The 20,317-nt window shown below is 30.4% G+C and overlaps 3 protein-coding genes across 4 annotated transcripts in view; 1 reads left to right on the forward strand and 2 right to left on the reverse strand.

Annotated features, from left to right (window-relative positions):
- Window positions 1-29: 29 nt before the first annotated feature.
- LOC105135291 (proteinaceous RNase P 1, chloroplastic/mitochondrial-like) lies at window positions 30-1,432 on the forward strand. The gene is made up of 3 exons (XM_011040113.1): window positions 30-388; window positions 874-942; window positions 1,043-1,432. Exons 1-3 carry the CDS (start codon window positions 254-256, stop codon window positions 1,139-1,141), a joined length of 303 nt encoding a protein of 100 aa, XP_011038415.1. The 5' UTR covers window positions 30-253; the 3' UTR covers window positions 1,142-1,432.
- A 12,133-nt stretch (window positions 1,433-13,565) lies between these two features.
- On the reverse strand, window positions 13,566-14,715 carry LOC105135292 (probable LRR receptor-like serine/threonine-protein kinase At3g47570). Its single transcript, XM_011040114.1, has 2 exons — window positions 14,288-14,715; window positions 13,566-14,170 (listed from the first exon to the last, which is right to left on the reverse strand). Exons 1-2 carry the CDS (start codon window positions 14,391-14,393, stop codon window positions 13,761-13,763), a joined length of 516 nt encoding a protein of 171 aa, XP_011038416.1. The 5' UTR covers window positions 14,394-14,715; the 3' UTR covers window positions 13,566-13,760.
- Window positions 14,716-19,417: 4,702 nt separating this feature from the next.
- Window positions 19,418-20,317, reverse strand: part of LOC105135295 (uncharacterized) — a 2,913-nt gene continuing 2,013 nt past the window's right edge. For both annotated transcript variants that reach the window (XM_011040119.1, XM_011040118.1), the window contains exon 3: window positions 19,418-19,898. In XM_011040119.1, the coding sequence (XP_011038421.1) occupies window positions 19,567-19,898 (332 nt within the window). In that variant the 3' untranslated portion in view covers window positions 19,418-19,566. The remainder of the gene's footprint in view (window positions 19,899-20,317) is intronic.

A 20,317-nucleotide genomic window follows, 5' to 3' on the forward strand; every position in this document is an offset into this window, starting at 1 on the left:
TTTCTGCTGCATGCCATAGGTTTTGGGAGTAGGAAAGATACCGACCTCTTATGTATGCTATGATTTCAGTTATTTGGTATTTGAGTATAAACGTTAGAATCTTTGCAAACCATCATCTTTTTAAGCAATTGTTATGGCCTTGTATGATAGAACTTGCTAAGTGTCACAACCAAATGCTAAGGTGCATCCTAGCAATCTACATGGTTGCCGTTAGGCACTTTCTCCTTTGTAATTCTTTTGCTGTATTTGTGCCATGTTTATTTACAGGTACTGGTTATATGCTGCTGTTTGCTATAAGTGTTTGTTGGTGACAAATGATGAAATGAGGGACCACTTGTTTCAGTTGCTAGGGACTTCCTTTTTTCCAAGATGGAAGGAAAAGCATCAGGTATTTCAACTCTTTCAGATGCATGTGGTGTATATATATGTTTTATGTTGTGTTGGTTCACAGATTTACAAAACTAAGCTTTTCTCTGATTGAGAAGTAGGTGAAACCTCCCTGTTTTGCTTTTTCATGAGCGTTTTCTAAACTAGGTACTTTCTGGTGATACGTCCATGATGTTGTATATTTATGGGCTTCCAAGTTTTGCTCTGAATTCATTGATATTATGCACTGTTTGCCTAAGAGCATGTTTACCTCACATTGCTTAAGGGCTACTGAATATTATATGATCTAATAGTTGTCTTACATTGCATGAAATAACATTTCAGAATATGTCAAAGTTTTCTTGGAGCGTCCAGTTTAAACTCACCCAAGAATGTGATTAATCGAATTTCATAAATAAAAAACGTGTTCCAATATATTCAGTATTAGAAGAAATTGATAATGCCATGTATTATATAGGAACTCATCTTTCTTGGAAATATTTGCAGGTCCGACTCTCAGTATCGCGATCTGGAATTGCTTTGCAGATGCCTCCTCCCTACTCAATTGTTATTCAGGTGCGATGTTCAACCATAAGTCTGCATTCATGCTAATGTTTTTCATCATTATATGGGAGCTTTCAAGAGATTTTGGTTTATGATGGTTTTGTGAACGCAGGAGTCAGAAAATGGTAGTTGGCATGTTCCGACAACCACAAATGATGATCTTGAGACCCCAAGGCAGTGGTTATGTGCCACCCGACCCATCAAATCATGATTCATGGCTATGTTCAACAGGGATGGGTTACATCCAACGTATGTTGGCACGCATTCTTGCATGAACGAGCATGTGTACGAGGAATGAATCAATAGATTCATAATATTCATTTCTACTGTGCTGTATTTTTCAAATAGTAATCATACCTCATGGAATAAAGGAGTCATTTTTCAACTTACCATTTTCTTCTGTGAAAGTTATAGCTTCCCCTGTGTAATAGTTGGGAAATGAGAAAATAGTTTGTTCAATGAATCAATGAGCAGCCAACCATCAGATTTTGTTTGTTTTCCACTTTCCAATTTTTCGCCAGTTTGTGGAAGTTATTAGGCAGCTAGAATTTGTTCTGAAGATCATTTCAATTTCACTAGTATCATAGAATAGCATAGTTATAAAACCTGGCACTGTCAGGTGATCCATTAACTTAAAACCTAACTAAAGCTAGGTTTTCTTTAAAATTGGAATGGATGTTTAGCAGTGGAACCTGGCTGAACAACACAATTCACTCTAAATAGAGAAAGCATTTAGCTTCTGGATCAAAAGAAAGATGGGTTGTCGATTCAATTCATAAGTCACTATATTATTATTTTTATTAAAACAAAAAAAATATTATAATTTCGGTTTAGTTGGGTTTGACTAAAGAATTTTTTTTCTATTTTAAATTGAAACTTGATCTAGGTTAAATTTTAGATCACAGTTTTGCGAGTCAGCTTAACTTATATGTTAAATAACTATATTGTAAGCAAACTAACTAATAAACCGTGCCAAGCAAATAACAAAAAACATTCATCAGCTCAGGGAGATAAAACACATTCATGAGTGAATTGCAAGTGTCAAGAGACAGGAGTAATAATTGGAATAAATATATCGAAGGACTGCATTTACTGCAATGACTCGTGTGCCATCCATTCCCCAATTTTTCCCTTGTATGTTCAAATATATCCATGAGTTTTCATTTCCACTCCAACACCATCCAAGGAGCGCATCAGCATGACTTTCAGGCCCATCATGAACAAGCTCCCCATCAACAAGCTTATACTTCCGAAGGATTTAACCTTTGCCTTTAGATGCTCTTCTTCTCTATTTGTTCAGCTATGATATCTATCTGTCAAGTGTTTGTGAAGTGCATTCTGTACAATTTTCTGTGTGGATAAGGTGGATACCCTCTCATCATTTGGGTCATTGGCGGCTTGGCATAACCTCAGCCTTGTCTGAATTGCATGAGCTAAAGCCCATGCAACAGATGAACCTTAGAAAAAAAGAAGGGAGTTAACGTTAAAGAGAAAAACTAATTACACTGACTGTGATAACTTGATGAAGAGAAGAAATGTTCTTGCTTCTGGTGATTTCATAGATTGCAATTGTTTAGATTAAATTGCATGAAGAAAGGAAGATGTTGTTAAGGATTAAGTCCTTTGTCATTAAAACTAATTAAAATGAACAATCTTCTTGCAGATCATTCTTGGGATTCCAGCAACTTACTTCCATTTTCTTTGAAAATCTAGGAACTAAAGAAACAAGGAGACTAAAAGATCTCTAAATAAAATACTAGAACTAAGCCATAGAATAGAGTAAAAACAAAGCAAGACCATAGGTAAACGAAGCTGAAAATACTAAAGAGAAGAAGGCAAAGAGCTATTGCAAGTTTTGAAGAACATCTCCCTTTAACTTCTTTTTTTTATACTTTAGAAAACTAAATTGTCCAAGAAGAAAAAAGTTATTGTTAAAACTATTTATTAATGGCTGACGAAATAAAAATAGATTGACAAAAAATAAATTTTTATAAGTTAAAATATCATTTACAGCTAATTCACACCCGAATCCAACCATATACCAAAACCTAAGACAGAAACTCGAGGCTATTTCACTCTTCTATTTTTCTTCTTGATTTTTTTATTTTTATTTTTAGTTGTAAATTTTTTTATTTTGTTTTATTTTTTAAAGCTTGATGTCAAAATTAAAATACTCCTGAGTCATAATTTTAAAAAACTGACCGAATTGTCATATTTTTTTAAAAGTTTGGATATCCAGAGTTAAATTGAGTTACAACAACTTTGATGGAATCCAGTAATAAAAAATATTGGAAGTAGATAAAACCATCGGATATAGTAATTGTAAATAAAATTTACAGCATGTTATTAGAGGCTCACTCTAAAGTATAAGAAATATTTCATTAAGAATTAGACTGATTATCCCTTCTTCTTAGATGGATTCTTCTTCCTTTCTTTCTGTAGGAATTCCACTAGTCACTGTCAAAAATCTATTTTCGTTATCCATTACACACACAAAATACAAACGAAAAACATATATAAAGACACTACCATCAATATTAATTAAATAATATATCTATATTTAAATTAAAATATTTACTTGTTAAAATACTTTAAATAATAAAATTTTCTTGTTGTCGATAATAAATTATTTATTTTTTAAATTTTATTACTCATCTCTTAATACAAATATTGTTTCAGGATTAAATAATCTTATTTTAGTGAAATGTATTTTTAAACAAGGTTTTTAAATCAAAATAAATGAATTTAATAACCTCTCAATAAAATGAATCTAAATTATTGGTTTGGAAGAAATATAAAGCTTAAAGAATCAAGAGAAAAACATTAAATTTTAAGTTAAGAAAGAATATCTAAAATAATAAAAAATAAAAACATTGTCTTGAACTCTTTATTCACCACCTTCTTTTTATAGTTGATTTTGGGAGTTAAAAATTTGAGGGATTAATATTAATCACATTAATTTTCACATTATTATCTTTTAATTAATCACTATAAATCCATAATAAAACATTAACATTATAATCATAAAATAAATCTCTTTTGAATTGACAAAACCTCTTCAAGCTTTATTAGAAATATACCAAAAAATTAATTAGATTATTTCTTTCATAGATTTGATAAAATAATGAGTTGGAATAGAAGAAATAATTCTTCATGAATCAAATCCAAACCTGTAATTTCTATGCTCTAATTTTAAAAAAAAACATAAATATACATATCAACATATAAAAGTAAAATAACTTATAATACTTGGTAATATAAAATAGATTGAAAAGGTAGATTGAAGTAATAATTAATTCTTTGACTTTAAAATATTTTTTTATTATTATGTTAGCAGTGTGGTTGCAATAATTTACTATTTATCTTTCATTTTGTACAGAGGTTAGCAATCAGTTTTTTATTAAAATTTTGAGTATTATCAGCTATTAATCTTGTTGGTAAGCTATAACAAAAAAGTAGATCCTTTTCAATGAATTTTTTTATTATTTTTTGTGTCATGTGGGCATAAGAATTGATCTTTATCAATTTAGTGAAGTAGTCAATGCTAACCAAAATAAATCCATATTCATTGTTAGTTTTTAAATTAATTGGTTCTTTGACATCTAAACCCCATATATCAAAGAGTCAAGTCGAGGTCATATTGATAAATAATTTTCAGGGGTGCATTTATCTTATCACCATATATTTGACACTTGTAATATTTTCTGACATAATTTGCACAATCTCTCTCCGTGGTCAACAAGAAATATTCAAATCTTTGCATTTATCTTGCCATTGTATAGCCATTGATGTGGGTGGCATAAATTACCTTGTGTATCTTCTTCATAGCTCGTTCAATTTTATTTTCATTCAAACACTTAAATAGAGTCTCATAAAATGACCTTTTATATATGATTTCCATATCCAAGTAAAGTTTCATGGTCATTCTTCTCAAAATCTTATTATCTATCTTAAAAGCCTTTTAATAGTATTCTCGGTGCTGGAGAAGCTTTAATTGACTTTAAACTTTTGATTTTTCTTGTAATTTTATCCAAGATTTCAATCAATTGACTTGGTAAAAATTAAATTTTATCTTTTAAAATTTTAATTTTCTCAATTAAGCCCAAATTAGGTCTCATACTTATTTTTTCACCAATTAAACCCTTAATAAAATTTATTTGACCCATTTAAAGTATAACTAAGTCCTTATACCTAATTAAATCTTTTAATTAGACCCAAAATAATTCTTAAACATAATTAAACCTTTAATTTGGCCTATGATTGAATCAAATTGACATATTAGAACATTAATTATGTCATTAGACTTATTTTTTATATAAATTTATCCAATAATAATTTAATTTGATATTGAATCTGCATTATTTTTTTAGTATTAAGTATAATGAGGTATAATTAGGCTTCTGATTTCTTCTAAAATTACAGCTTGATTTTATGCATATTTGAAATCCTTCCTCAACTTATTTTTTCCACATCATTAGTCTCCTAGATATTATTATCTATTATTTATTTTTATATTAAAAAGAAAAAAATGTAAATTTAGAGGGGAATAACCCTGAAATGGATTATGAAAAAAAATAAACAGACATCTTTTTATAAAGATATAATTAAATTAATGGTATTCTATTTTAAAAAAATACAAATTTTCATTTACTAGATATAACTTTTCATTATCCATAACAAAACACAAATTTAAATTGGTAAAAATTAATCTCTTATGGTTTAAAAATATTTTACAATGAACTAACATCCAAGCGCTTAAGTCAAGCTAGCTCATGTATATAGATTTAAGCTCAAAATTTACTTTGTTTAGATAATCTCTATTGTAAAACTCATGTATCTTTGGAGTCAAATCTTAATTCTTAAAATATGCATTATACATTAGGAAAGTTTTTTTTAATGTGAAATAAAGTTTTAGGTTTTATTAAAACATATCAATTAAAATTTTTTAAAATTAATTTTTTATTTAGCATAATTTATTTAAATCATATTAATATTTTATGTTAAAAAGTATATGTTGAAGATTAAATTCTAATAAAATTTTAACCTAAAAAAATGAAACCTATTTTTAATTTTGCATCAAATTTGGTCATTAATCATGTTTTTTAAACAAATTTCATACAACTAATCAACACAAAATTTCAAAAATTTTAATTTATATTAAGAAATTTCTAAATCTATATATATCCTAATTTTGTTAATGAAATTATGTAATTTAAATATCTATAAATTCATCATCAAAGGAAATGTCATTTAATGGAGTTTTTAACGATGTAGCGGCTGAAATCCTTCACCCATCGCGCGGGAAATGGCTGCAGTGCCCTTTCTTTTCATTTGAATGAAGGTCAAAATAATAGTTTACTTTAAGAATCAATTTAAAAGACATTACCCTGTAAATTAAAAGAGCAAGCACTACTATACACATAAACTCATATACACTTTGTGCATGATAGTGTAATTTAAAATAACTTTATTCCGTGGAATTTTTATTTTTTTTATATTTGATCCATGTAGTTTTAGATTTTTACATTTCAACCATGAAACTTAATTTTTCTCACCTTTTAGTTCTGAATGTTAATAAAGGACAGAGAAAGTAACTGAAAAAAAAAGAGAGGGAGAAAGATGTTGTCAAGCCACAACAAAAACAAGTATTTTACCCAGCCACAACCAAAACCTGTGTTGGTGTTAATGAGTTCCTTTTTAAAAGGGTTATTATTATTATTATTATTAGTATTATTATTAGTTTTTTTTTTATTATTATTATTATTTTATGAATATGTTTTAGGCTTTTCATCACATCAGTACATTACAAAAACGAGAAGCTACATAATTAATTATCAATTTCTTTGGCGTTAATGAGTATGAAGCAATTTAATTTTCCAAGTGCGATTAAACTGGGAATTGATTTGTGCAATTTTTGTCTTGAGATACCTAAACATTTTATACTATTCAATCGCCTGCCCAGGTAATGTTGCCTTTATTTATTTTTTAAAACTAGGTAGCTAAGACTTAATTATGCTGATCTATGTAACTCTAGAGGACCGGATTGGATTTATTCAGTAATAGCTGAAACTTGATGAAAACGTACATATAGGATGTTAGTGATGAAATCCAAAAAAGAAATTCAAATGATTATGAGCCTTTTTACGACTGTTTAATAGATTCTGATAAAAATATGTGAAGTAACTTGGCTGCTGGTTTGTGTTCTCCTACAGAAAATAGTCTCCTTTTAGATGGTATATATTCACGCACTGCTGCAGTTTTATATAAAAAAATCATAATAAAAAATTAAAAAAATTCTATATAGAGAAATATTATTGCAATCTATAATATTTTTTTAAAAAAATTATAAAATTAAATTCTTAATCGGTTTAATATTAAAAAAATAAAATCAATAATTTTAAAACAAATCATAACAAATAAAAACTATATAGAAAAATACTATAATAATTTGTAGTGTTTTGTGAAGAAATCTACAGTTGTAATTTTCAACTAATTCAATATTAAAAAAAAATAGATAATTTAAAAAAAATATTATAACAAAAAACATCATGTGAGAATAATGTTTTAAAAAAGAAGAAGTACATAGTTAAATTCTTAACCAATTTGATATATATATATATATATATATATATATATAATATAAATTTGAAAAAAATCATGTAGGGAAGCACTATAACAATCCACGATGTTTTGTAAGGAAAACTACAGTTATAATTATCAATCAACTCAATATTAAAAAATAAAATAAAAAGATAATTGTAGAAAAAATCATAACAAAAAAACATAAAATAATATGGAAAAACAGTATAGCAATTAATAATGATTTAAAAAAAACTACAAAATTGAAATTCTAAATAAGCTCAATATTAAAAAAATAAATTCAATAAAGATAATTTTGGAAAAAAAACAAAATAAATATGTGGGGAAACATTGTAAAAATCTACAATGTTTTAAAGAAAAAAAATTACAAAGCTGAATTCCTAACTAGTTTAATATTAAAAAATTTAATTTTACAAAGAAAATTTTGAAAAAAATAAAATAATATGTGAGGAAACATTATAGCAAAATAAAAATCATGTGCAGAAATATTGTAGCAATCCACAATATTTTAAAGAAAAAAACTACAAAGCTTAATTCTCAACCAGCTTAATATGAAAAAAAATAAAATCGACAAATATCATTTAAAAAAAAACTAAAAAAATTCATTTGAAAAAACACTATATCAATCCATAATATATTTTAAAAAAAAAAACTGTAAAGCTAAATTATCAACATGTTTAATATTAAAAAATAAAATTAATGCAGATAATTTAAAAAAATATAAAAAAAACAATTTAAAAAAAATATAAGAAAAATTACATTGCTTTCTCGTACATTTTAAAGCTTCTTATAATATAATATGAGATAGTGAAGGATGGAAGGAATGCAACGTATAGAAAAAAGAAGAAGATGAAATGCGAGAGAATGTTATTTTTAGATAGCTGTGCGTCTAGATGTCTATACATGTATTTTTAGGTGGTTGTAGCGGCCAAAGCATGCCTAGACATCATGTGGCATTTCTATAAAGCATGCCTAGACATCATGTGGCATGTCTATAAAAAGAACAAAAAGAATTGCCCAAGACAGACAGAAAATGAAGGGATCAATGTGCTCGGATTGGATTCGAACTCCTTTTCCAGCATTATTAAGCCTGGTTTTCAGATCTTCTCTTCTCCTTCCTTCTTGGGCTCGGTTTCGAGACCATCTTCTGCTTGGTGTTCGGCTCGGTTTGCAACCCTTTTTCTTCTCCTCTCGGCTCGGTTTTGCAGCCTTGTTTCTTTCTCTGTGGGTTCGGTTTTCTAGCCCCCTTTTTCCTCCTGGTGTTGGTGCTGGGCTTGGTTTTGAGTTTTTTTGTTTCTTGTGTTGGGCTTGGGTTTGAGCCCTTTTTCTTGTGATTGGACTCTTTTTAGCCCATTTCTTCTTGGTGCTTGGCCCGGTTTTTTATGCCGCCATCAGTAAGCGAAATCAATTGCCTGTTCCCAACTTCTTCATTCAAGCACCAAATGTCGGCACGCATGTCGTACTTATCTTATTGGCAGGAAGCTAGGGGCTGGGTCGCTTGCAGGGACCACAGCGTGGTGGCTGGAGCGGGTATCATTGAAGGTGGGTCGTATACGTTGCTTTGAATATCTTATTATAAACAAAACCTTTAAATTTTTTAATTTAATATCATAAATTATCTTTCAATAAATAGTAGATTCATCCTTCCAATAATTTTGATAAGAGTTCACGTGATGGTCTGTAAAGATATCACATATCTTCAACAACATTTTTCCTCATAAAAATAATTATAAATTAACATTAACAATAACAAATAAAAAAACTTAAAAGTGCTCAGTTTTTCACTGTTCATCAACACTCCAGTTTTTTTAAGGTTGATTTCCTCTTTAGGTCTCTAAAGTTTTTTGTTATTTATATTTCACTCAATGAATTTTTTTATATGATGATTAGAAGTTACATTAATATAGTTTTATGTGTTAGAACATGTTTTGGGATGCATGTTCTTGTGAACACGGTAGTACAAAGATTACTTTTACATTACATTAAAGATAGTGCTATGAAATGGAATTTTAGATTATAGTTGAAAAGGGTTTTTTTTTAAAAAAAGAAAGAATTAAGCTTTGATTTTACTATTTAGGAGGTGTATCTTTCAACTTTTTTGTCATTATAGTTTTCAACTTTTTATTTTGATCAATAAACTTTATTTTTTATATTTCAATTCTAAAATTTGAGTTAGAACAAAAAAGAATCATTCAAAAAAATAAAAATAAAAAACTTTCAAGGAGATACATTCTAGCTGTAAAAACCATTAATTATGGTATTACGAGTTTATATCAGTGATAGGATATCAATAAAGGTTATTTGATTTTTAATCTTATTATAATTTAATTGATTTTAAGTTTTAATTTTATTAAAATTTGCTTTGTGGTTGAGAATAAGATTATTAAGGTTTTTTTGTTTTTTAGTATTTTTGATTAAAAATATGTTGAGATTTAGGTTTGAGGGTTCAAAAACTTCAATCTTGGTTTTTTGATATGGGCAGAAAATTATTGTAGTTGATGATGTGTCAGTTACTAAATTGGAACTTGGCATTCCAAGTCTAAGCATGCCTAGACTTTTCATTTCAGAGAGAATTCCTCCTATGCTTAGGAACACTTCTTATTTAATTTAAAATAAGATTCTTTTAAAATTAACAATTATTATTAATTAATCTAATTTTTAATGAATCTAGCAAAATAAAAGTAATTAAAAAAAAAACCCTCCACAAAGTCTTCTACGCTCAAATCTAACCCAGAAGATATCTAAATTACAACAACTATTCAACAAAATATTTCAAAGTTTTACTTTATATCTAAAAACTTCAAATCTATACATCTAATTTTGTTAATGAAATTATCTAATTTAAATTTCTATAAATTCATTATCGTAAATTTTTATAAATTCATTATCGTAAGATATTTCATTGAACGGTGTTTTTAACGATGTGCTGGCTGGATTCCTTCAACTATCGTGAGGGAGATGGCCGCCATTAATTGTCGGGAAAAATGGCTGCAGTGCCTTTTGTTTTATATACTTTTCTCAAACTAATTATTTTTTTGATCTTTTTAATATAGTTACAAATAAATTATCAAGGCGTGAATTTGTTTTTTCCTGGATTGAAGCTTGCTTTACAGATCATGATAAATCTCAATTTGGAAAACATGTTTCTAATGAAAAAATAAAATGTTTTCCTCAAAAAAATATACATAAATAAAAAAAGAGAGTTTTGATAAAAAAAAATATTTTTTCCTCATTAATTTAAATCATTGTAATTTTCAAAGTATTTATTTTAATCACCTAAATCTTTTTTTTTAAAAAATTATCTTGCTACTAATATAAAAAGATGTTTTTGACAAAACAAAAGGAAATGAATGAATACAAAAAAGGTTTTGATTAAGAAAATATAAAATTTAAATTTTATATTTTAATCACGGTTGGTCATATTTTAGTGATAAAAAAAAGATGATTTTGATATTAATTAGTTTTATTCAAAAACAATTCTATTAAAATGTTTTAGATTTTTTTTTTGCTTGAAAAAATAAATTAAGATTAAGAGAGAATTTTTTATCAGTTTGATTTTTTATTTTAGGATTAATTCAAGGGTATTTTGAGTTAAGAAATTGATTTAATGAGGTGTTAAGGATGTTTAATAGATATTTTTAAATTAAAACATGTTAAAAATAGATTTTTGAACCCAAAACATCCTTATCAAATTTTCCAACCAGCTCTCTGATAATCAAAATTTAGATAATATGTCGGGTGCCTTTCTTTTTCATAAAAAGAAAGAGTGGATTATATGTTGTTCGCCCCTTAAAAAAAGAAGAGGATCAACCACTTGGTTCTAAGCTTGCAGACTCATACACATCTATTTATGTTTATTGGGCTAGACATCAAGCCTCTACCCTTTAATTTTTTTTTAATTTAGATTTAAAAAAAAATCATGAATATTCCATTAACAAAAAAAATTATGTTTTTTAATTTTTAATAGATTTTTAATATAACGTTATCACATTTATTTATTTTTATTTTTCATGTTTAGAAAACAGTGCTTACAATATAACGTTATGTTCAGCTAACTAATTTTTAATTTGAATGAAATAAAATTAATATTCTAAAATTAGATTATAACCCAAAAGTAATATGAGTACTATAAACTATGATTCTGAATTATTATTTTAATGAAAAACAGTTGTAAACTTGTAATTGTGATATATTTTGTATTTGAAAAATTCATTTTGTTTTTAACAAATGAATATATTTTTTATTTTTTTATTGAAAAATTAAAACTAGAAAAGAATAAGAAAACTAGTAGGTGCAACAATTGGTTTGGTAAAAAAAAAAAGAGCATTCGGCTGAGTTGACCAGTGGGAAACAATTCGAGAAGCTCCTGTGTGTAGATAGGAAACAGATAAAGAAAATCAATGGGCCGTCATCCATTGAAAAGGACTAATGGGCCGTCATCCATTGAAAAGGACTAATGGGCCAAGCATATTCAAGTTAGGATCAAAACTAATGGATTCTTCTACGAGCAAAATCATGGGCCCCACAAACCCAAAGAGAAACAGTCTCATTGATTGCTCATGATACAATCTCAACGTAAGATACAGTACACTCCTAACTTTAATGTCAAATTTTAAAATGATTAGAGAATTATATGTTTATTAATTTTAGAGTTTATAAAATTAATTAAGATACATATAGATTAATTTAAATATTTATATTAATTGAAAAAATAATAAATTTAAGAATTAAATCAATAAGTTGAAACTACAAAATATATTAAAAAATATATAAATAATTTTTTTAAAATAAAAAATCTGACCCACAATAAAATAAAATACGAGTGATATAACTAACCTACTGCTATTTAATGAGCAATAACTGAACAGTCCTCAGGATCATGCATTAAAATCATCCACTTAACTCTAGACTTTAAAATGAATAAGTTGATATTGATGCCAGGCGGTGGGAAAAAAATGTTTTAAAATAAGGCTCGGGGTGGCCATATTCCTTCGTAGGATGGTAATTTGCCTCTCTTGAGTAGGTGCTGTCTCAGCCTTGAGTTTTATATAAAACGGTGGGTTAACCCAAGGTATGTATATATATATAAAAAAAACAATTTCATATTATTTATTTTTAAAACAATATCACTTAAGAAAAATTAAAAAAATATATTCAGATCCCACTTGGATTTAACAGTTGTTTAGATTTCCCTAAATCAATTAATTACATGACATGATCGGTCAAAAGATTAACCCACTAATTCTCAAACAGTGGTTTAGCACGTTGGCGAGGCAATATCAATAATAATTAATTTCCCTAGTCAAGAAAGCATTTATAAATATCACAGCTAGCGACAGTGCTTGGTCAATTTCCGATTACCACCACCTTCTAGTTCGGCCCTGCTTTTAAATCTTCAACACGATGAATCTTTTAGTATCTTTTGTCAACTTCTACTCATCTTTCATACCGTTTTGAATATTTATATTTCTTATATGTATGATATTTCTCTATCACTTCTCTTCACAGCTTGTTTTTTTTTTTTATGTTATCATGTGTAATTGGGTTTTAGAGGTTTTAATTTCAAGATTGGTGGATTGGAACAACTTCGTTATCATATTATATTTAATAATTATATTTGGAATGCGTTTCAAAGAGACTAATTCAGTTTACTTCATTCTCGATTTGGAACACATGCATGACGTCAACCTTGGAATGTATTCTCCATGAATCAAAACTTCAATGGGCTCGCTCTCAAGGGAATTACAATGGATGCTTGACAAGAACACTCGTAACCTCTCTCACGTTCCAGCAGAATATCGGCAGCAAGGTCACGAGCAGAAGGCAATCCGTCGCCATTATTAACAGTCTTTAATGTTAATTAGAAGTAAATGTTAAGGGCTTGAGATTAATTAGAGGATTTTATTTCTCGTCACCAAAATTACTCATAATTAACAATGTCAAAGCAATCCTTCTTTTAGTGAATTTTGTTGCCGGTAGAAGCTCAGTTAATTTGTATAGCTTGGCATAGTTCCTGTCGTTTGTCAAGTAAAAAGTGACATGTAAAATGAGAGTGCTTGATTTTTGCATAACGTTTAGTTACACAGAACAGAATGCTTGAACAAGACAGGCACTTAAACAGGTTTCGTGCCCTTTCAGGGACGCTTCGGACTAGTAGCTAGGTAGGACTCATGCTAATGCAAATAAGCAAGTTACAATATTTGAACTCTATTAATCCTCATGTCACACACTCACTTCGAAGTCGCCTGGACCCTGCAGGGCCAGCTGGAACTTCTAGGAGGGTAGCTGTTCATGCCTTCGAGAAAATTGGCCTTGGTTCGATTCAATACAGCTACAGCATTGCTGATGCCCATTCTCTCTCCTGGAAACTTTTCTGAACAAAACACTCCTACCTTGGTAATTGATATCAAACACTCCAGGATTTGATGAGCGTCTTTTCCCTGATCAACTTCTATCACAAGTTTCGGATCCGCAACATCAACTACACGGTCAGGTAATGCCATTTTAACATAATTGTGAAGTTCTATTCCATCTTTAAACATGCTATCTGTAGGTCTCTTTCCAGTAATCATCTCCAGCAGTAGGATGCCATAGCTGTACACATCCCCCAAAGTTGACACCTCGCTTCCGATGCCATACTCTGCAGTCCATTTGTTTGCATGGTTAATTAATCAGGGTTGTTCATGACCTTTCAGGTGAATGTCAAGAGAAAAATAGTAAATAATGGAATACATATCCTTCTAGTGCTGTGTGTTACCTGGAGCTGCGTAGCCAACGGTGCCTTTTAATCCAACAGAGCTTGTCTGACAGGATGCTTCAGAAAGGAACTTTAACAATCCAAAGTCCCCAACATGAGCAGTCATATCTCCATCGAGAAGAACATTACTAGGCTTAAGATCACAATGAGCAATAGGCGTTTTGCAATGGTTGTGCAAATAGTCGAGCGCATTAGCCACATCAATTGCAATGTTTAACCTCTGAATGAGATTAAGATTTCTTGGCTCATGCACTTCCTGATACAATGTTTGGTTTGGATGCAACCATTCTTCTAGACTTTAATTGATCATTAACTCATAAACAAGAGCTCTAAAATCATCACATTGAAGATCAACGCCAGCATATGCATATAATACTTTGACAAGATTCCGGTGCCTCATGTTTAGCAAGGCTGCACATTCTCTCATGAAGCTTGGTATTCTCCTTGAAGGTGAGGTGCCTCTTCTAGACGTTTTATTAAGTTACTTCATAAACTCAAATAGGGTCCAATTTTCATAAACTGTTCAAGAAAATTAATGTTCATGAGTTTCCATTTTCATAACCCCTAGACGTTTCCCAACGTTAAACATGCCATCAAATGGGGTCCAATTTTCAAAGTCGATGAAACTCTGAACAAGATACTGGTAAACATGACATCAGTGGAGAGGTTCAATAAAGGGTGTTAGATGCTCGATGAAATTCCTTATTACAGGTTCATCAAGTATTTGGCAGGACTAGTCATTTTGGCATGTGTATTTCTCAAATTTTTATACAATAATTTATCATCCCAAAAGAGCTGCAAATGAGATAGATTTTTGTGCACAACATCGAAATGTCTCGACGTTGTAAAAACACCAATCCGAAGACATTCAAGTCAATTGAGAAATGCGCAGTGAATTATTCCGAAAACCCCAACTTCTTTTCTGAGCTTCACTCGAGCCTCAATATGTCTATGCCCAAGTCTGTTGCTATATGGGCTAAAGCTTTTGAACCTTTCAATTTTCATATCCATTCTACAAGAACATGGTGAAGGTTGCAAAGTGTGTCACATTGAATAAGGTGTTCCCCCTCTTTTTTGTATATATTTTATTCATTCATGTGTAATGTGTCCTTATTGAGGTTCTTAATCAGATACTCCAAGCAATACTATATGAGAGTAGTGGCGATGACTTTCTCTTAAACTTGCCGTTGATCATTATTTTGCCATTGAAACAACAACTCATCGACTGAGTTTGAAACACACTAAAAGACACTCCACCATGACAGAAATTTTGTCTATAAATCTGTCCTAGACTAATTAAATCCATCTCCATAGTAGTTGAATTTTTCATAAGAAATTTGATTCCAAAATAGTGACTAATTAAATTTGAAACTTGAAAAATCCATAGACTAACTAAATTTTCATATGCCGGGAAAACAGTGACTATACTGTTCCAAAATATGATTAAAAAATATTGCATAACTTGTCCAATTGATTTTGATTGGCAAACTCAACTCCCTTCTCTATAGAAGCTTTAAGCTCCGGCTTGAGGCTTTCAAGACCCTGTTGTAATGTTGTTCATAGTCTGAAAGAGGACCCAATCCAAAGACTTCCTCCACGCCATTCTTTCCTAGCCTTGCCTGCAGCATCACGGCAGCAATCAGCTTAGAGATTTATCCGTATCAAGCCCAGCTTGTGATGTGAAGCTGGTGCCTAGCTTCTGACCATTGACTCACCTTAGAGGCAAAGAAAGGCAAATCAGTGATGCTTGATTGCACAAAGGAGCATTCAACAATATCTGGAACTCCATTGACCCCCTCTAAGCAAGCATCAGCAAAGACAACTCCAGCGTAGCTACAATAGGAATCAAAGTTGTTTATATTGTGTGTGGTCTCGATTCATTCCACGAGCTTAGTTTTTCAGGGGGGTCTGAGATTTGAGCCTTAAAAGCTAGTAGCGAAAGCTTGTCTATCTCGCTTTCTCCTCTAGCTAATGAGATGGAGAAAGAGTGGTGAATTACTTGCAAGAAAAGAAACCACAAAATGCATGAACTCATGCTTGAAAGCTTCAGTTTCAATGGGGTCCCAGAGATTCAAGTTGAGATGAAAGGGCTTGTTGTGATGCTCTGTGGATGAAACAACATTATATGAAAGGAACGGACAGGATCCTTGAGATGCATTCAGACTCTATTTGTACCTTCTTCGGATTCATCAACAAACACTTGACCCCACATTGGCTTTAAGTCAAGTTAACTAAGGTTTAATTAGTTCCAGAAAATTAATGTCAATGATTTTCCATTTTCAAAACCACTTGAAGACGTTTTCGAACGTCAGCCATGACATCGAACAGGGTCCAAATTTCAAAGTCGATAAGATGGTTCCTCCCATTGGTGTTTTTTTTTCATGGAGACTATTCTTTTCTCGCCGTGGAAAGTAAAGCCTTTGACCGTGTTGTCGTAATTACATCCTTGTGCGGGTTGGTGGCTGTGCTTTCTGACATTTATTTTTCAAAGCGTATCTTAAGAATTTAGTAAATTGTCTAGTGATTTGTCTTTGGCAGTTTCCAACATTCTTTTTCCTTTCCTATCATGATGTAGTGTGGGTACATTTGGAAGAAAACACTGTTGACAATTGATATGCTTACCCTTTTGGAAGAATATGATGTCTAATTTATTGTTTTCTTCCTTCATAATATAATGGAAATAATAACTAATATGTATCTTTTCTTTCCAAATAATATTATCTTAGCCATTATAAATGTTTCAAGTAAACGGTCTCATCTTGCAAGCGCTGAAAACATTTTAAATTTCCAATGATCAAATCACTCACCAACCTTTAGAGACTAGAATATTGAGGCCGGCATTGACTCTATGTGATAGAGAAAATATTGTTCATGGAGACTGGGCAGTCTTGAATACTTGATGTACAGTATCTGGCCTCTTAGTCTGTGTGCTTCTTGTTCAAAAACACATATCCTCATCATGTCAAGAGTTCTACCACGATGCTTGTGAAAGAGAATACTTATTCAACTATTTACAGTCAAAATAACAATCTTGAGGGATTCAAAGAAATAATTCACATCTTGTTTCAGATAACATATTCTTTGTGACAACGAAAAGAAGAGCACCAAGCCCAGGAATTCAAGGCACAACCTTACTAAGCACATAAATGATTAAGATTTTGAGTTTTCTTTGAATCCATTAATTTTGTTTGTGTTTTCTTTTTGTTCCTATGGGAATGTAAATGATCATCACTTCATATTTCAGCAGAGTTCAAGCCCAGAAAATAAGTTCGTTTTTATCCACTGGTTGCATTGATATTTAATAACAATTAATTAACAAGCTTAAATTCCCCCTTCAGTCTCCTAGCTAAGAAAGGCGTGTACTTGCTCCTTAATGTCTTTGCAAGAAGAAAGGGGTTTAGGGTTCCTATTTCTTTTCTTGTGCTGGAAAATCTGAGTTTGAAGAGAATTTAGGTAAATTTTTTTTTTTTGTTTTTTAATATAGAAGATGAAGATTTGAAGCAGTTGACTTAGATCAGTTAATGGTATTCTAAAGACAAAATAAATGTCGTTTCAAATTGATTATGAATGATGATTAACCATATAAAACAATATCTAGTCAATATTATCTCTTTAGATTATATAGATATAATTAAATAGAATCATCTAGCTATTGTGATTGATGACCAGCCCCCATAGATTTTTTAATTCTAACATTCCTTTATTTTGCTTTTATATTTAAGCTCTTTATTTTTCCTTCAATTTTTTCCATCACCTCTTTCGTGTGGCATTGCTTGGGATAATATATGCCTTTTTTAAAGGTTAACATTGGATGATATCCACTCTCTATTTGATTTTGTAAAGTTGCTAGAAACCTAGATTAAGTTTCTGCTTGTAAATTTTCCTTAATCAGAAGAAAAAACTGAATAACATTTAGTCATTGGATGGTATCTTTGCTATTGGAAAAAACAAATGGTGATTTTATTTATTTTTGTAAAGACTAAATTATAAATTATTTTATTTATTTTTTAGAAATATATATTAGTTAGTATTTTTTATTTCAAAACTAAATATTTAGTCTTTTTCCAATTTTTTTTATTTTTTTTTAAATAGATGTTATAAAAAGATTGACGAGTAAAAAAATTATTTCTCAGGATAAAGTAATAAAAAATTAAGGGTTCTCGACAATGATCTAGTGACTTAATAATTCATTTTTTTAAATTAAAAAATAAATAATTTATTTCTCAAACTTAAAGAACTAATTCATAATTTACTATTTAAAAAAAAAAATAAGCTAGACATAGACGAGTTAAGTAAATTAAAAAATAAAAGCATCTTGATCAACTAATAGACCCGGGCCTATGAAAGCCCAAATTCCAAGCCTGGAATCAGAAGAAACCAGTGAACTAATCGGAAAAAGGAAAAGGCTGGACACGCCCCAAATATATGTAACACCGTCATCTACACGCCGCTGCTGCTCAGACGCGAGCGGCTGCAAATTGGAAAAAGGAGAAATATTTCTGCCCCTCTGCCTCTGCCTCTCCCCCCTACCCAGTTAGCTTTCCAAGTTGGCTGTAGTTTAAATCTCTCAAAGCTCTGTGGATAAGAAAGCGAGAGCTAATTATGATTTGACTTGTTTTGTGAGAACCTATTGATCTCTCTTAAACAGAACTGAGCGTCCTTGTATTTGCAAATTTGCAGGGCTGGATTTATACTGTTTGTTTGTGTGGATGTAACATTTTTTTTTTAATTAAAAATTTCAGATTATTATTTTTTAATTATTTTGATATATTAATATTAAAAAAATTAAAATATATATTTTTTAATATATTTTTAAATGATTTTATATCAATCCCTTTATTTTATATCCTAAAGTCAAAAGAATTTTTATTTTTTTTCTCATTTATTCATTTTCAATCCAGTTAAATCCCTCTCTTTTTCCTACCACACACATATTTTAAAGCTAAAATTATTGTAAATCACGGATGACCTAATCCATCCCAGAATTTTATGTTACCTGGAATTGAAAGTACTATCACCCATAGCTCTAATTTTGAGAACAAGTTACCATTGCCATTCTTCCTCTCTGTCAAAAGAAATGCCAACCACAAACTGGACAGGACATCCCACATTCAAAACAATAAAAGGTGCAGGAAGATCAAAACCACAACAATTATACGTTAATGAAAAATATTTATATATATTTTACATGAGGGAGAGAATCCATTAATAATATGATATAAATTCAATGTCAACTTCTGTCCTTCAGACTTCTACCAGCACTTTTGACATCTGCCAGATTACATAAGGACACAAGCATTTCGATCCTCCTCAGGAACTGTTAGAGCTAAATAGGGATCAATAATGGCCTGGTTAGACATGTTCAACTCAGCAAAAGCATTTTCATCTTTTTTAACTTGATCTTCATCTTTACTCATCTGACCTTCTTCTTGCTGCTTCTGCTCTTCTTTCTTGGGTTCTATTTTCTTTTCAGGCTCTTTTGCTGGTCCTACTGTAATTATTTCTGCGTGACAGAACTTTCTCAATCGGCACACTACGACCACTGGATCAATTCCGTCTGCTATCACCGTCATTTTATTTTCCTTCCTGTCAACAGATATTGAATCCACCCCTGCAAATTTGCGAATACAACACCCAGTTCTGTCAAAATTTGAACTACAAACTTGTTTTCAGAATGGGAAAAAAGAAAAATATAATGAGCCGAAGCCACTATTTGCAGAATTCCACCATAAGCTAAAGATGCACCAGGGTGAAAAGAAAAGTGCAAATGGGCCAGGCCAATTGAAAATATAGAGCTACTGCAAGGCCAATCAAATTCCACCGCGGCACTGAGCAGGGAGGCTTAACACTGCCAATTACCATCTGGAAAACATGAAATCAAATAACCACAGGTGGCAGGTGGGTCTCCAAAGAGCAGGAGACCTGTTTGCCATGGAAATCTTGCCACTCAACTAGGCACTGGTGTCTGGATAACCAAACCCTAAATCACCAAACACCACCTGGACAGCATACAATCCTCAAGGGACACCC

This window comes from Populus euphratica, unplaced genomic scaffold, assembly GCF_000495115.2.
Source record: "Populus euphratica unplaced genomic scaffold, PopEup_1.0 scaffold72.1, whole genome shotgun sequence".
Taxonomy (NCBI): Eukaryota; Viridiplantae; Streptophyta; class Magnoliopsida; order Malpighiales; family Salicaceae; genus Populus; species Populus euphratica.

What these genes read in the sequence shown, in the direction of transcription:
- LOC105135291 (XM_011040113.1), top strand. Translation starts at nt 254, where the DNA reads ATGTTTATTTACAGGTACTGGTTATATGCTGCTGTTTGCTATAAGTGT. An exon ending in GATGGAAGGAAAAGCATCAG is followed by an intron (nt 389 to 873) that starts GTATTTCAACTC and finishes AAATATTTGCAG; the next exon opens with GTCCGACTCTCAGTATCGCG. An exon ending in CCTACTCAATTGTTATTCAG is followed by an intron (nt 943 to 1,042) that starts GTGCGATGTTCA and finishes TTGTGAACGCAG; the next exon opens with GAGTCAGAAAATGGTAGTTG.
- LOC105135292 (XM_011040114.1), bottom strand. Translation starts at nt 14,393, where the DNA reads ATGACTGCTCATGTTGGGGACTTTGGATTGTTAAAGTTCCTTTCTGAA. An exon ending in CGTTGGCTACGCAGCTCCAG is followed by an intron (nt 14,171 to 14,287) that starts GTAACACACAGC and finishes AATGGACTGCAG; the next exon opens with AGTATGGCATCGGAAGCGAG.